Raw genomic sequence first — 17,631 nt, forward strand, 5'->3', positions numbered from 1 at the left:
GTCCATTGTATCTATAGTTTTAATGAAACTTTCATACTCTTAGGAATCATAGTGAAAATAATTTTTTTCTTTAATACTACTCCCTTTTATAGATGAAAATACATAAACTATTATGACTATAGCTTAAACTTAAACACATGAGATGTCAACACCAATATTACAAATATTTATCACAAAAGTCACATCCTGCTAGGAGATTTAAGATTTTTTGGCTTAGGATCCCCATGTGGCTGTCAAATAGTTTGAAGTAGTTTACAAGAGGATCAGCACCCTGTGCATCTGCTACATGCTTCACAGCCTCCAATTTTAGTGATGCTGTTTGATTACACATTCCTCCTGACCTAACAAGTTAAAATGTCTCAAGAAAAGATTAAAGCTCTACTACACAGTTTGTGAATGCAGACGTACAGACACACACGTGTAAAACAAATGTACAGTCAAAAAATGTTTATGTTGACATTTATCACAGACTCTGAATTACATAGTCATCAGACCTAAGATGGAAAGATGCACTTATATGCTACTTATCAAAAGATCAAGCTGTTAATACTCACCCATAAAGGATAAACTAAACCTAAGTTCATGTTTCAGGAGGTTTCCCCCACAGCAGCCCTGTCGTTTCTCTTCTCTCATTTTGAATGTGACATCTTAGGGCAGCGTAGAAGCACAGCCTTCCCCTAAAACACTTGCAGAGAAACAGAGGCTTTTCCCTATTTCTCTTCAGTGTACAGGGTGCAGGCAGGCCAACAAAACAAGGCTTCTTTCCTACAGAGATTAAAGAACAGTCCTAGCTGGCAGCAAGGCATGAGGAACTTCTAGGTCTGCCAATAGAGATGTGTAACAAGTAGACACCTTCTGCTTGCCTCAAAAGGACGTGCACACTTCAGTGATGAAAATTTTGTGCTGTGGACACCTGTACTGAGCAGATAAATTGTTAATTGGTATTTTAATACCAACACTGCTAGAAACCATAGTCAATGCATTAAACTGTGGTGCTAGAAATCGTACAAACACAGGAAGAGAAAGGAGAAAGGAAAATCCCAAACAAGCCTGTAAGCATATCCATACAAAAGCCACATTTGTATAGGTAGTCAAGTACCAGGAAAACACTGAAACTCCACAGATCAATGTGCTTGACTGTCTTAAACCAAAGAATATACGGAAAGAATAATATAAGAACTTAGAAGCAAATCAGTTTTCACAAATTCTGTTAACATCTAAGACAAAACATTTTTCCAATAAGAAAAAGTTTGATGCTATGAAATGCCACTTATAAATAAAGACAATTAAGAAAGTAGTGCAGTTACAGTTAAATTTAAATCATGTTAGAGACACAAAACTGGAGGAGATCAAACAATGACTACAAATAGCACCACATTAAAGCACCCGTCTCTAGATGGTTGTGTAGTCAAAGATTGTTTCTTTGTTATTTTAAGATGGCAAACACCATAATATATAGGAGAAAAAAGATGAGAAAGCTCATAGATGAAAAAGACATCATATGTAAGACATTGGGAAAGAGAATGGGAACAAATAGAGTGAAGCGGGGAAGACAAAAGTTTTCCCTTGTTCAAAATTAGCTGAGAGAAGTACAAGAAGGGAGATGCTTTTCAGCTTTCTCCTACACATTCTGTGGCAAACAATTAGCGAAGTCACCATCTTAACTGGAAACTCTCGACATTTTGGGAGAAGGAGGATCAGTACACTGAATTGACAGAGAATCTGATCATTCTTTTCTAGAAACCCATTACGTTTAACGTGGGTCTCACTGCCAGTACCAAATTCCAAATGATTTCTCATGCACAGTATCAATGCATATCTGATACTTATGATGCAGGTTGGCAGTGTTACTTAGCATCACATGGATGCAGTTCAATTTAACTAGGTCCAGCATCTATGTAAATATTATCCTAATAATTTTTTCATATAAACTAGAAGCGTTGTTACAATTTTAACTGACTAATATTTTACTATAATTTAGTATTAAAACTTAAACATTTATACAAAACTATTTAATCACGTTAATTTTTCAAGCAATTTAGTTTTCAAGTTATTATAAAGACTTTTAGCAGCAGCTTTATTCTTGTCCACAGTACTGTGAAAAACAATCAATACATAGGTAATTTATTTTAATCATGAGCCAAATATATAAAATATTTTAAATATTTTATCAAATATTAAAAATATTTTATCAATCAACTCTTAATCTTATTGCTCTCTCCATGTGCACAGTAGCTGCTAAATGAAGAAAATAAGGTTTTCACGCTAATATTTTCTCTCAGGTGGAAATGCTACCACATTTCGCTCTGAAACAGTTTTGTACAATCACACAATGAGAATTAATCCTTGCAAAACTTCAGTCATCAAGATCTGTTTGAAGCTTGGCAACAACTTGGCAAGTAACTTTAGGACCAGGTAGACACTTTCTGAAAGAATGATGTAGAAAGTGATACATCTCAACCTTATTTAGATAAGTTGTCTTTTTCCTTTATTTGGTGCAATGAAATATGTGTCATAAAAATATTTTATTAAACAAGTTCTAGTTTTATGGATAAACATATGCTTATTCAGTAACCAGCCATCACAAAATGTTTGCTATTTCTATGTTACTGCACAGCATATCAGAACTACCAATGCACAACGTAAAATAGTTAAAAATATGGTTATGTGCCTGTAGTCAAAAGTATTAGCAAGTAATTTCTGCAGACACTGTGATTGAAAACCATATTACAAGATTGTCTAGTTGACAAATTACTCTCCAAATATATGGCAAGACTTTACCTTTTCCTCTTCTCTTTAAAGGGGAAGAAAGCAATTATGGTAGAAGTCAGGAACAAATTACTCTTTCCTGGAAGTTGCCGAATGCAGACTCAGAATCAGGTGCTTTGAATTTAATCAGTTCCAGGGAAAATGCTGGAATAAAATTATGTATCACAAACCCCCTCATCATCCTGATGCAGGGTAAAACATGAAATGGTTTGTGAGACTTTCTCCAGCACTAAACAATAATTCACTTTATCCTGAGGTTTCCTTCCCCACAGACACTGTTGTGCCCCAAGAAGAACCATGTCTTCTGGAGCAAGCTCCTGCAGGCAATCAAAGCTCTTGACAGCATTGACACATTTACTATTTTTGTATTTCTGTTCTTCAACATCTGCACCAATTGCTCACTTTGCTGCAACGTTCAGCTATTCAGATAACAGAATGTGTGATTTCATATCATTTTATATAAAGAAGACCTCAATAATTAACAATGACATATGGCATTTGCCCACTATATTGCATAAACTTGAGGAAACAATTTCTAGAGATGTATAGACATCTGATGAGAAATTTAAATTTAAGACTAGGTAAACTAGGTTTAGCTTGTGTTTTAAAAGTACTTACTGCAAGTAAAACAACTTACTGTTTTAAAGTGGGTATCAGCATCTCAGTCATGCTAAGAGTAACGCTATTTAGGCATACGTGTGTGTATAGACACTATGATATGCATATATATTCAACATGAATTTCAAATATTTTTTAATTTATATATTTAACCAAAACCCCAAAAGATGCACCTGTGGCCAGGTTTTGGCAGGAAAGAACCAGCTTCCACTGTAAGACATTTGAAATAAGCACACATATAGCCAGCAAATGTGAAACTATCTTACTTAACAGCTCGCTTGGCTGTGCATTTAAATCTGCTATCTGCCATGAAGAAATTCAACACATCATCAAATACGCTACTAGATCAGCACAAATGGCCGACTAGTAGAAGTCACAACTGAAAAATCACTACATGTATTATTCTTTCTATATAAAATTCTTTCCATTAATGCTCAGCAACACTCATTTGGCAGCTGAACATTTTTTTTTTTGAAGCAGCAGTTAACAATGCAATTCACAAAACAAAGATAAGCTCAATGGTTTCCAGGAAACTGAAAGATGAAAGAATGTGGAGAGAGTCAGCCATGGTTTCAAATGAAGAACAAGTGAACTAAGATCAAACTAAAACCTAAAAGAAATTCAGCAAGGGCCCAGAAACCACAGTATAGATACATTTCAGTTGGATTGAAATTTCACAATGCATTTCAACAATGCATACGATACATTCTTTGGCATATTAATGCACTGGGGACAATTTTTTCAAAATAAAAGAGGAACTCAGATTCCAAAGCCCTTGGTTTCATTACTTCAAGCATAATATTTAGCAGATTTTCTGGGGTTTATATTGATTGTAAAGTACATTAAAATCCTATATTCTAGCCTTGTTTTGTGTGCTCAGTCCCAGACTTAGCTGAAACCATGACGTTTCACAGCACCCATGAGTGAAGGTGTAGCGGAGGAATCCATAAATGTTAACATTTCAGAAGTCAGTACCCACTAAATAACCTGCTCCAGAAATATGATAAATGTATTCCTCTTCCTCGAAGAGAAGGTCAGAGTAAAGCTACCACTATACAAATCCATTTGAATAATGAATTTTGCAGTAGTGGAAGAAATACAGCATTTTACCACACACACACAAAGAAACTAATAAAGTTACCTCTATACCTACTGTAAGTTACTCCCTAACACACAGGACTCAATTCTGCTTAGTTAAACTATCCATAATTTCCACCTAGGACACAAAAACGAACACGCAAAAGAAACAACAATAACAGGAAGATATTTTATCTGAGGCTTTTTTAAAAATGCATTTTAAAAAGTAACATCTCAGACATTAAGTTTGTAAAATATTATATTTTAAAATTATGAAGCCCAGTATGACCATAACATTCCCAAGAGCTGACAAATCACCTCCTCTACTTACAGCAGAGAATTTATTTCCAATTCTACGCAGCAAATTACAGTAGTTTAGGAAAGAGGAAAGGAGAAATGTAAATGCACTGCAAATTTCAAATAGATAATTTAAGTAGCTAAGCTACAGAAATAGCTGAACATTAAAAGCCGCACACCTGCAATCTTGCCAAACTTGAGAGGCAAACTCTCACGACCTGTATTTTATGCCACCAAAATGACAAATGTTTTCACCAGCAGTAATATCCCCTAGAACCATGCCTAGGCATTCTTCCTCTGACACACAGTGAAGAGTGCCACCTATTGAACAGCAAACAGTATTTCCAGAACTAATTCAACTGTTCTGAGAACAGGCCATCTACGCACTTCCCCCTCCAACCCAAGCATTTACTTTCTCATCGTGCAGTTTCCTGGCAGAGAGCAGTTTTGCTGCTGACATTGTTACAGAATTGATGGACAAAAGATTACTTTGGTGTAGAAACAAGGTGTCCAATCCACACTGCGTAAGTTACCTGATTTTTAGACATTCCCACACCGAATAAGAAAAAATTTATTCAGTGTTGGATGAGAAGGAGAAACCATGCTTCTTTGTCCAATATTCTCTAGTGATAACTGTATTTTCCAGAAATAAGATTAGAAGGCATGAAGGACATGAAAATAAAAAAAAAAAAGCAGTATTTTCTGAAGGCTGTTCTCTGTTCACACAAAAAAGTGTACATTTTCTATCTATTTTACTGTTAGAAGGAAAAACCTACTTTGATTCAGAGTTGAATACTTCTTTATTTACACTGGCAACCAAAGTATCTTGCAGAGGATCTAATGCACAGGTATTTCATATCCACATGCTATGACCTGAGAGTCATGCTACAGAGCTGCAACAGATAAGAAGACACAGCATATCCCCCTGAAGAAGCCTTGCCAGGTGCTGCATAGCATGCAGCAATGCTGATTTGGCCACGAGTTACCCATTGACACAGAGAATATATTCTATGTTTATAAAGACTGCAAATTAACATGACGGTCCATCGATTTTGATTTCTAAATACACATGATCTAGCCAAGGAAAAATGTGTGGTATGTTGCAAGTCTGGGTGTAATGTGATACCAAACAACATTGCCATAAACCCAACCAAGACTTGGAGCTGACCCATTTATATACAAAACATCTGAATGAGTCAGCAGCCCACTGCCTTTCCCAGGCCTGCTGCAGACTATCACACAGTTCCCAGACGCACTTCCTCAGATTGTGTTTGCCTCATGAACAAGGTCAGTGGTGACAAAAAGTGATATAAAGGGCAATGACTGGGAAAAAATGACAACACACAGACTGTTTATATCTGTTTACTCATTAACCTATTCAACATACTGATGTTTGACAGAATTCTTCCAGTTATTTGCCTCCCATCTTTTAACTGTCTAACATAATAGAGCAGTGTCTTAAAATGTAGTTCTACTCTTGTTTAGGTGCTGTGAACAGGTAAGAGCTAAATACACTGCCCTGCTATAGCGGCACACACACAAGTTGTTGTTTTTCTCCAAACCAAAGACTGGACTGCATGTAGCTGTATCCAAATTGGCTTTAAACTGCTAGAAGTTCAATCATATTGGCTGTGCAGTTCCAGCAGCACCAGCGCAAACTCTGCATATGCAGATAGTGGCTGAAGTTTTTGCAACGGTAGAAACCGTGCTATCAGTAATTTATAATACACCACTGCGTTCACACTGCAATCTGGATCACAAAGCTTTTTATCCACGCTGGTGATTCCCTTTTGAGTGTGATACCACATAACTGCAACAGTATTTGTCCTAACTGATTACTGAAGAAGGTAAGCCTACTGCTAAATAAAGACATCCACAAGCCAAAGGGAGGCTACATTGGTTTTTGGTCTGACACCACAAACTCATATGTTAATGTTTTAATGACTACATGAAAAACACTAAGCTCAGCTACACAGAAGAAACAAATTTTCACAATGCAAAGCCATTAAAAGTTCCTAATTTTCCTTCAATGTAGTGATAATAAAGAAAGATTACTAACTGAGGAATGCATCAAAACTATTAATTCTTTTCCTTGAAGAACCAAAAAATCTGTGGAGACGGGGGAGATGGGTGACAGAAGGTCTCTAGTCCAACCTCTTGCTCAAAGCAACATCAGCTATCATATCCAATACCTTACAGCTGTGCCCAGGCAGGTCTGCAAAATTGTCAAAGATTGAGATTTTAGAGTCTCTCCATGCAACCTGCTTTCCATTCTTAACTACCACCAGAGGTATTTCTTTTTTTAATCCAGTTGGAACCTCCCCGTATCAGTTTATGAATATTGTCTCTTGTTTTCCCACCATGTTACTCAGTAAAGATACTACAGCTCTGTATTCTCTGCAACACTCTTTGCTATTGGAAAGCTACCATCATGACCACCTGAGCCAACTCTTCTCCGGGTTAAACTAACCAAGTCTCCTCAGCCTCACAGGTCGAGTGCTTTAGCCCCAGATCATCTTTGCTGAACTTGCTCAGGTGTGTCAACACCTTTCTTCACTGTGAAGCCCAAAACAGGGTGCAATACTCTAGACATAGTTTAATGAGTGCCAGGTAAAGGGGAGTAATTACTTCCCATCATCTACTGGCTATGCTTATGCTGTTACAGCAAAGTACACTGCCTCATCACATAGGGCATGCTGCTGGCTGGCATGGTCTATTGCCTACAGTGATGCCAGGGCTTGTACAGTCAGGCTCCACCTTGCACTGCTAAAGGGAGTTATTCCTCTCTAATGCAGAGCTCTGCATTTATTCCTGACAAATTTCATATGGTTTCTGTCAGCCCACTCCTCAGCCTTACTTCCAGTGAGTGGCAGCTTTGCCCTCCAGCTTACAGAGCAGATCTAGTCATTTCATCAAAGGCAGCAATCATGTTGGTCAAGCATGACTTACCCTTGGTAAATCCATGCTCACTATTTCCAGTCACCACTTTCTCCATTTGCACACCTTTTTTATGTTGATTACCTATACTGGTGCCTCTTGCTAATGTCCCAAAATACTTAAGAGTTTCCTAGTACAAATCCAGCTTCATCAGGTTACTCATGCCAGCTGTCACCTCACCTCAGTCTCTCATACACTACTACACTAATTTATCTTCTCCACATAGTATGTTCTGTGGAGAAACAAAAGCTTTCTCAAAGCAGAAAAATAACACTAAATAAAGATGTTAAAATCTTAAAAACATGCATACATATCTAGCTTTTAACCACTACTGCCAGCACAGTAATGCAGTAATGCTCTTTCAAGTAGTTTCATTCATTATTTCACCTGAGCAAGGCAAATCTTCAAGGTTTTGTACAAAGTTATAAAAAAAAAATAAAATTGAAAGATATTTTCTTCCTGTGCTCTTAAGAAGATCTATGAGAGATACAACATAAAAACAAATACCAACATTGGCTTGATAAACTCTAAATTTTTCAAACTTAGGGGGGGAAATATGACAAAAATAGGAGACTTACAGTTTTTCTCCCTAGGGATTTCAGCTGATGATGTATTTCTTTCAGACGATTTTGTTGATGGTGTTGTTCCTTTTTGTCTCGCAGAACCTTTTCACCTGGAACTGCTTCTAGGCTTCTGTTTGCATAAACCAGAGACTCCTGACAAATGGAAGAATAGGCAGGAATTAAACATATGAGTTTATATTGCTTCAATGCCAGACAAGTGTTCTGTTGATTTCTATCAGGAAAACATTGAAAGGCTTAGATAAAGGCACCAATTTCAAACTTGGGGAATGTGTAATTGTCATTAGCCACATTTTCTAATACAATAGATAAACAAACATAAGGCTGGGTTTATTTCAACATAAGAATTCTTCCCTTTTGCATTTTGAGAGGAATTTCTTAGTCTCAAGGGCTAATACTTTGATGCTTAAATTCTACTACGACAACAAAAACATGCTGAGAATTGGGGACACTGAATGATGGGTTCAAAGCTTGCTCCTGTGAACCATACTGGGATCAGAATTAGGCCAGAAGTAAAAGGAAGAACTGAACTAAAATCACTGCAAATTTTGTTTAGTAGATATCACGGTAAATAAGAAATAACCCTCTCTCCGTAACTTTGAGCTAGATGCACAACAATTATTAAAGATTTAGGTTACACTTTCTCACATTCTTCAGTAGCTTTGGACCAGATTCTGAAGTCTGCATCAGTCCTGAATATATTCAAGATTCAGTATTATATGTAATTTAGATCATTAAGAACAAGTACTGGCAAAACAGCAAAGTGATGTTGTAATTGGAAAAAAAACTAGAGCTGTCTCTTGCAAACCAAAAATACTATAGAACTCAAGGAATCCAAAAAATTATAGAGAAAAAAAAAATCCCTGTTAGTCAATTTAACCCAAAGGAACAGGAGCAGTCATTTCATAAAAACATACTCTATTCATTCTCATTTTCAGAAGCAGCTCAAGCAAACTTAATAAACACACACAAGGAAAAGAATTTCAAGTAGCGTGTCTAATTGGAAAGAAAACCAACCTTTGCAATTTAACATTCAGTGGAAATTTTCTCAGCTACAAAGTATAAAAAAATGGGAGCATCTGTAAACAGCTTTTTCTAAACATCAAACAAACCTACAAGTTCTGAAATTTAAATCAAACTATTATTTGCCTGAAAATAAACTTATTTTAACACAGCACAAATCTTTGAATATATATTTACAATCAGCAGTAGCTGGCAGGACCACAATGCTAGTAAATTTTCCAACCAAAGAGCTATGAACAGCACTATCTGCTCATGACTAGAATCTCTCCAGACTGGACTGAAGTTTAATGTGGGCCACCTGAAGTCAGATTCTTAACACTGAGTGTCTAAAACTAGGCTTCTAACCATGTCCAGCAATAGAGATACTGCCAAAATCACCTGTTTTGGTGAAGTGCAAGCATGGAGTATAGGTGTCAAAGAGTTCATTAACTGAAACATCACTGTATCTTCAGAAGTTTTTACCATGTTTAGTATTTATTTAGTTTTAAACTATTAACTGTAGTCTACAGCTACAACCAGAAAACAGAATATTTTTCTGATTAAAGAAACCCAATTAGGTATGAAAGAATTCATAAAGGTAATACACAACATCAGAGTAATTATAAAACAATCAAGCAGACAGATATTATTATTTCTTTAAACATTGTCTCCATTTCCTTTTATTTTCAGGTAGTTTTCCAAGCTTTTAACTGTACTCATCACATACAGTATTACACTTCATATTCTTCATCCTACCATTTTCCTGTCTCTTCCAGGATTTCATTCAACATATTTGCTCTTCCCCAAAAATATTAAGTAAGACAGAAGCATTTTTAAATATTTCATTAAGCTGGCAGCAGAACAAAGAAATGTTTCAGAGAGAAATACAGCTCTGATGAGAAACATTTCCATGTAAAAGAGAACATTAGTCATGGAAAAGCATTCTGAATCCAGCTGGACTCATTGCACAAAAAGATGAATCTGAATGCTGCTCTGTAACAGCTCAGTCATGGTGCCGTAGGATAATTAAAGCCAGTTGTTGAAGATTTCAGAGTCAGAGCATGGGTCCTATATCCTACCGAAGTATCTACCAGTGGCAGAGAGCAGCTCTCCCATTTACCCAGTGGTGAGGAAGTGTTGGCATTTTGGAAGTTTTACCTAATGCAGTTCCTGGAAGAATGTGCAGCTTTATGATATGCAACTCTAGGCTAAGTTTGTTTTAATTATTTCTAAAATTCTAAATGAAATCCCAAGCAGATGATTTGCACACTAACGTTTTTTCTCAATGTTCCCCATCACTAATGCATTATACTCTCGACCACAACGTACGAAATCCACATCTCGTCGATATCAGAAAGCTTTTCAGCACTGATTTTTAGAAGAAACATCAATGTCACTGAAATCAGCCTCTTCTCCAAAGGAAAGAGCACCCATGTTCCAAATCAGACTTGTGTCCCATAACAAGTAGACTTGTTCAAAATAAATTCTGTATGTTCAGAGGGTTTGTTTTAGCCCTCTCCTGGCACCTTAATTTAAAAAAATACTTAGGGGAAAAAACCCACACCCAAAACAAACAAACAAACAAACCTCAGACTTTAAAAAACACAAACTCCTAAGAAACAAACATTGCATTCAAATCTGCATTCCGCAGCACCTATGTCAACATCTTTACCTAGCAATGAAGTTTACTGAATTGCCATCAGTTAGGGGAGAAGTAGTGATGCAATTTAAGCTGAAACTCTGAATAAAAGAAATCAATATTAAATAATCTGAAACTTCAACTATACCAGATTATCACCGATGGTGTTAAATATTACAGATCTCCAGTTTAACCAATAAATATTTTGTCTCTCACAAGGTTTAGAGAATATGCATGAGGGTTAATAATAAGATAATTCCTGCATATTTAATTCACTCTATTAGTAAGTGAAATGTGTCCCACTTCTAACTAGCCAGAGGATAACAGCCTTCCAGTGCTGACAGCTAGTTTACTTCCTCATTTAAATGCACTGCAGTGCAACTAAGGCAGCCACCAGACACCCTGTCAGCTGCTGAGAGCAGCAGTGCTGGGTACGCAGAGACGCAGGAATGAAGGCACCTAGGGGGTTTTGGAGTCCACTGGGAAGGCACCTGGAAATCATGACACGTCTGGAATTAGCTAGCTGCAGAGTGGGATGGCTCGCTTTTGTTGTTTGTTTTATTGTGGTTTTTTTATTTAGTTTTGGATTTATGCAATGTGTCCTTCTAAGTCCATTTTTAAATAACTGAAGCTTCCTACTCCCTTCAACTTACTCTGTTTATCTCTTTCTCTAAATGTACAAAACCACTTCTAAATAGTCTCACGCTTTGGTAGGTTTCATGGAAATGGCTCACACGTTTAAGTTTATTTGAACAAAATTGAACCCTGTAACTGTTTCCCAGAACTACAATACCTAAAAACATTTTATATTCTGCAAAACAAAGTTGAAGGGTGGCTGCTTTTCAATAATGAAGGGTAATTTATGGAATTAACTCTCTCTTTTTGGTTAAGTTTAATATTACTCAAAAAGATAATGCATTACTCTTCAACAGCATACACATAAATGCAAGTTTCTATTAAAATACTTCCAAGCTTTTACCTGAAAAGGAAGCAACAGCAACCACTTGGACAAACGTTCCCAAACAAAGTGCTCATTAACACAGGCAGCCGCACTAACTTCAAGCTAATGTCTCATAGCAGCGAACACGGGATCACTGCAAGTGAAGAGCAAACCACCGGCAAGCTCAGGACCGTGAACCTGGAGTTACTGGGTAGCAACTGCATTTGCGCAAGTGATTACCCACTAGAGGGAGTCGCCGTTTCACACACTAAATCCCAGGTGGTAAATGGTCAGCACCAAAATGCCACTCCTCTGGAACTGTCAGCAATGGAAAATGCTAGTACAGGTTAAAAAAACATTCTGAAGCTCAGAAAGTAGTCAATATTTAAAAAATTATAATAAAGTGCTCTTTAGAAAAAAAAAATCCCACAGTTATGTTAGCCAAAGAGATGTTTCTCATACACTGGTAACTGAAAACATAGTTTTGCCGATGTACACTTACAGAGCTTCCAATATACCTGTTCTGGCTATAAACTCTAAATTTTACAGAAGTAAACAAGTTTTGTGCAAGTTAGTGCAAAGTAAGGTTTATGGTATTATAAGTTGTAATTCCCTCATTATATGAGGGGCAACACTACTGGACTATGAGATAAATTGGAGTCTTCTATGTACAAAATTCAATCATTTCTCAAGGCCGAGACCTCAAGGGTGCTTAATACCACTAGCAAAAAAAAAGAAAAAAACCAAACACAAAGGCCATTAAAAACAAGAGACAATTGCAATCGATTTTCTGCAGTCTTTAACATTGCTTGTCAGTAATCGCTTTCAGATCATAAATGAATGGGCACTTCAGGAATCCTAAAATAAGAAGAAACCTGATTCTAATCCCAAAGATTAATTATCATGGGTAATGTGCTACCATGCTGACAAAAACACCGGAGGCCCTCACACAGTTGAAAACATCTGAGTCACCAATTCCTGCAGGTGAAATTTCTTCTTGAAAGTGTGGAATCAACAAATCTTAAAAACAAGAAAGTCTTTGAATTATTTACCATTCAAAATAGCAACATTTTTTGGTCTGATTTCTATAGCCAAAGATTTCACCTCATTCTTTAACACATACACTTTGAGGACAAAGAGAAGTTAACTAAAGAAAAACACAAAAAATATAAATAAAGATGCATGTTGTATTTTCATGTACACCAGATCTCAACACACACTTCAAACAAGAAATTTGCAACCTAAGCTCTGTTCTGTAATATACCTGATAAATCTGGCTTGAAGGTTTAGAGCAAGACCTGAAAATTGCAGAAAAATCCCCGTCAGATAGCAGTACTTGAAGCTTAACATCTATCTCGTGTAGGTGATGAAATTCCATTGGTTCAGGTGTGCACCTTTCTCCTGGTGCTAGCCAGCCAGATACATCCTCCTGTTGAAAGATACAGAAAATATTTAATCCTTGTTCACAGAAAAAAACAGATTTTTAAGGCAGTTACACACTCAGTGTACTTATTTTTCACATAAACTGTACTTAAGACTAAAATGTAAATTATCATCCATCTCAGTATATAGCTGAAATGTGCCAACATTCATGTACCAAGCACATTCAAAAGCAGGTATGAACACAACAATTAGAGTCATATATTTTTCATTTTCTGAATATAACCAAGCAGCGACTTAAATGGACTTAAAAATATATCTATTTCATTTTATTTTTAGAAAGTACATGCATCTCCATGTATTGTTAAAATGTAACAGCAAAAAAGGTGTTGTGTTAACCTAAACAGACTTCTGCTATTATTTTACCTCTCTCTCTAGAAGTCCAAAGTGTGCATCCTCACTGACCAGCCACTCACACACCCTGAAATAAAGCTTCCAAGAATGTGCATCCATTCTTTCCAAGGTTGTACAACTCCCTTGAGCAACTTTTCTTTACAGCTAGGAGAAACACTTTGGACAGGTAAGCCCTTTTCCTTAAGGATAGGGGCAATGGGAGCAAGCGGGAGCATAGAAAGTGCCATGTGAACATAAGAAAAATCTTTTCCACTGTGAGGGTGCCAGAGCATGGCCCAGGCTGCCCAGAGAGGTTGTGGAGTCTCCTTCTCTGCAGACATTCAAAACCCCCCTGGCTGTGTTCCTGTGTGACCTGGTCTGGTGATCCTGCTCTGGCAGGGGCTGGACTGGATGAGCTTTTGAAGTCCCTTCCAACTCCTGACATTCTGTTTATTCTATGATCTCACTTTGTATCCTCTTAGCCCAGCTAGGGAAACCTTTAAAACAGTCTCATGCCATGCCAACCCATGCCTATTGTAGCTCCCTTCCATGGATGCAAACCCTTCCCTTGTTGCAGTTTCTATATTTGTTCAATAGAGCAGTCTCAGCTCCCTTTTGAAGGAATAATTGCTTGTCACAGTTGAAGTTGCACTCCTCTAAGTGCTGCACTAAGCATCACTTTGGGATGCCACTGACATGAAAATCAGTTTTACAAGTGGTGTACTCCTTTGCAAGATAGTGCAGAGGATAGAGATGAAGAAGAAAGTGTCTGGCAGACATAGATCCACCAGTCCTAAGACATAAAACACAAAGAACATGCTATAAGCTCACATTTTCAATGCTAATACTGAAGTGGAAAAGCACAGCCCTCAGAAACTGCACTAGAACCGTCTTCAACATCATCCCAAATCACTTGTTATGCCTCACATCTCAGCACTTCTTGTTCGCACACTTCTTCTGGAGACATCATGTTACAGTTTAAGTCCAAGGAACTGTACAGAGAGTTGACCATATAGCAAACTTGAGACAGCAAGATTTTTTTTTTGCTTTTAAGAAATAAAAATGCAAGTCAACAGGCATAAAAGTGAGATGTTCTCAACTACACTGAACACATCTTGTCAAACTGCCCCACGGATCTTGCATCTCAAAGTCTGGCAGCAAATGCAGAGACACATCTCTCCTGGTACAACTCAACCACACCTGCACAGCAGCACATTAGAAATCCAAATAAAGTGCAGCATAATACACTACTCTCTATCAACCTCTGAAGAAAATGGAAGCAACAGACTCCTGTGCAAGTCAAAGAAGAAAATACAATCAGCAGCTATGGCTAAAAGGACAACCACTTTCCACCCAATAAGGAGTCAAGAGAGAAACCCTGATCAAAACCAGGCTTGGAATGAAACTGCAGAGGTTGATGCTATGGCAGGAACCACTTAGAGCCAAATCTCAGAATAAAGGTATGAGATGTGACACTTGCAATGTATCGCCAAAGAAAACAAGGCTTCCACAGGAAAGCAAAGAAACTGCTCTGAGGTGAGCAGCTGCTGCCCTGCTAGAGCCCCAGTATGTTACCAGAGAAGCACTGGGAGAGAGAGCGCACAGAGTTCTTTTCCTGATCATGATTTACATGGCTTTTTCCTCTTGATAGCAGTAACACCTTACTTACCAATATGAATATGTGCTCCTAATACAGGCAGTTGCATATGATGAGTGAGCTTGACCCACTTAACCCAAACATACGAGCTCATATTCACAAACAGAAGTAGGTTCTCCACAGCAAAGTGGCACTCTCATGTCACCCTCAGGGAAGCAAGTCTGCACAACCACCACTCACTGGGAATGACACGAGCAGAATACATCTCTGTCCTGACCTAAAAGAAACACCATGTAGGACCTTAAAAGGGCAAGGCAGAGATGTGAAGGAGATGAGTATATTGCAGATATCCTTTCTTTTTCTTAACAGAAGAGGGCTAGCACTTTGCCCGGGGACTTAAGACTTCAACATCTGTCTTGCAAGGGATTCATATCCACCACTCCTTTACAGCTTCCAGATTGGTACTCTGGTTATTAAAGCAGCCACATCCACACAAGAGGAAGAAATATCAGCTTCCAATTACAATACCACTGCTATGAGGTCATCCCTGGTTCATCCCCATTTCCCTAAAGCACACTGCTTGTAAAAAGAAAAAACCATACCCCAAACACCTGTCACAAATTACCTCCATAATAAACTTTTTAAAAGAAAGAGTCATCCCTTTTGTGAAACAAAATCGGTCCTTCTAATGCTTTCTCATACAAGTACAATGACACAATGAGTAAGCCCGACCGGACATGACCTGACTCCAGAAGAGCCACTCAGAAATGTCTCTAGAAGCTTGCCAGCTTTGTGGAAGCATCTGTTCAGGTGAGACAGTGACCACAAAAACATAAGTATCCACCGAGGTACTATACTTGTGCTGTGTAAACCACCCCCCAAGCAGACACTGAAGAGCACTGTGCAAACACACAGCAATGACTCTACAGGAGTCAGTTATGCTGCAGCTGGGCTCATTAGCTACAGCTCAGTGTCTATACCCAATGTTCTCATATCCCATACTCCAAGCACCCAAATTATTTCAGTAGTTGCTTTACTCCAGGGTTAAATGGACTCACACATTCTCTTTTGTATTTTCAAGACAGCTTTGTTTGGAAAATAAGCTTCTGTCCTGCCAATGTTTCCTGTGTGTTAACTCAGAACAATACTTTTATAACAGGGCAGTCAGTGCTTATTACTGTGGGACATCTGAAACAAATTATACCCCTGCAGCTTTGACAATTAGATTAGCATGAATATGTACTTCTAAAATATTTTAAATGCTCATAAAACACCTACTTTTTTTAAAAAGTGAGAAGCGCTATTTGGACATTTGACATATTTAGTAGGACAAGTCAAAAGAAGTTATTTAAACCACATTACATTATACAGAGGGATTCATACACCATAGCCAGCTCTGCCTTCATTGATAACCTCTAAAACACTACTTTAGCCAATGTATTGCACCAGCTTTTTAAAAGTAAGATGAAAGTGGCCATCAGCTGGACAGTTACCTGGGCCAGCTTGAAGCAGTCTAGATTACTCATTAGCTGGTAATTTCCTCATGATCTTTGTTATAAAGCAGCCACAGGAAATGCCTCACCCATAATATAATTCAAATGTGGGAGAGGAAGAATCCATCTCCAGACTAGACAGGTTTAAGTAACTAAGTATTATCCTTTCTTTCATTCCACTTTGGCAGTAGATTTAGGAGCTGTTTTCTTTAAAGAGATTATCTAGTACAGACTAACCCACAAACAGCCATTCCCATTCTTGCCCACTGTATCAAGAAAACACAGCAAGACACATCCTGTGTAGGGATCCTTTTAATAGCTGATATAAATAGTAAAATCCCTATAGATACATGCCTACGTGATAGTGTCACATGCCAAATACAAAATTTGGATAAATTTTATACTTTTCCATTGCTAGACAGAATTCGCATTAGCTGTTCTGCATAAACACCTCTAAATTTTGTGAAGGACACTAGCTTAAAGAAAAAGAAAACCCAGTAACTAAGTATTGTGAGAGAACACTTTTGCAATAAGTAAAACAATGAATTCTAAAAAAAGCCACTATTCTTTGGGTCAGAAAGCTATGATGTTTACTAACAGAAGGCTGTTCAAACCTTCTTCACATCTGTAAATGCCGACGTTTATCAAAGGAAGGACCATCTCCTCAAACTGAAACATGTCCTGGTCAGGAAAGAAGAACAGAAGAGATGGTATTGTTAATCAAACACCGAAGTTTCTAGCAAGACGAGAAAAACAAACAAAAAACTTCCCCACAACCCTCTTCCTACAGTTTCTTCCTATTCAAAGGCTGGATGAAGTACTGTTCAGCTGAACGTTTTGTCACCTTTCCATGGCATTATGATGCCAAAGCTGTTGCAAGTGTATGTAACAGAATACGTTGGATCTTT

General features: G+C 37.6%; 1 protein-coding gene across 1 annotated transcript in view; it reads right to left on the reverse strand.

Annotated features, from left to right (window-relative positions):
• Window positions 1-6,377: 6,377 nt before the first annotated feature.
• Window positions 6,378-17,631, reverse strand: part of FSIP1 (fibrous sheath interacting protein 1) — a 24,793-nt gene continuing 13,539 nt past the window's right edge. Inside the window, exons 9-11 of the mRNA XM_010189042.1 lie at window positions 13,125-13,289; window positions 8,277-8,414; window positions 6,378-6,548 (exon numbers count right to left, since the gene is read on the reverse strand). Of these exons, the coding sequence (XP_010187344.1) occupies window positions 6,378-6,548; window positions 8,277-8,414; window positions 13,125-13,289 (474 nt within the window). The remainder of the gene's footprint in view (window positions 6,549-8,276; window positions 8,415-13,124; window positions 13,290-17,631) is intronic.

Source organism: Mesitornis unicolor, unplaced genomic scaffold (assembly GCF_000695765.1).
Source record: "Mesitornis unicolor isolate BGI_N332 unplaced genomic scaffold, ASM69576v1 scaffold757, whole genome shotgun sequence".
Taxonomy (NCBI): Eukaryota; Metazoa; Chordata; class Aves; order Mesitornithiformes; family Mesitornithidae; genus Mesitornis; species Mesitornis unicolor.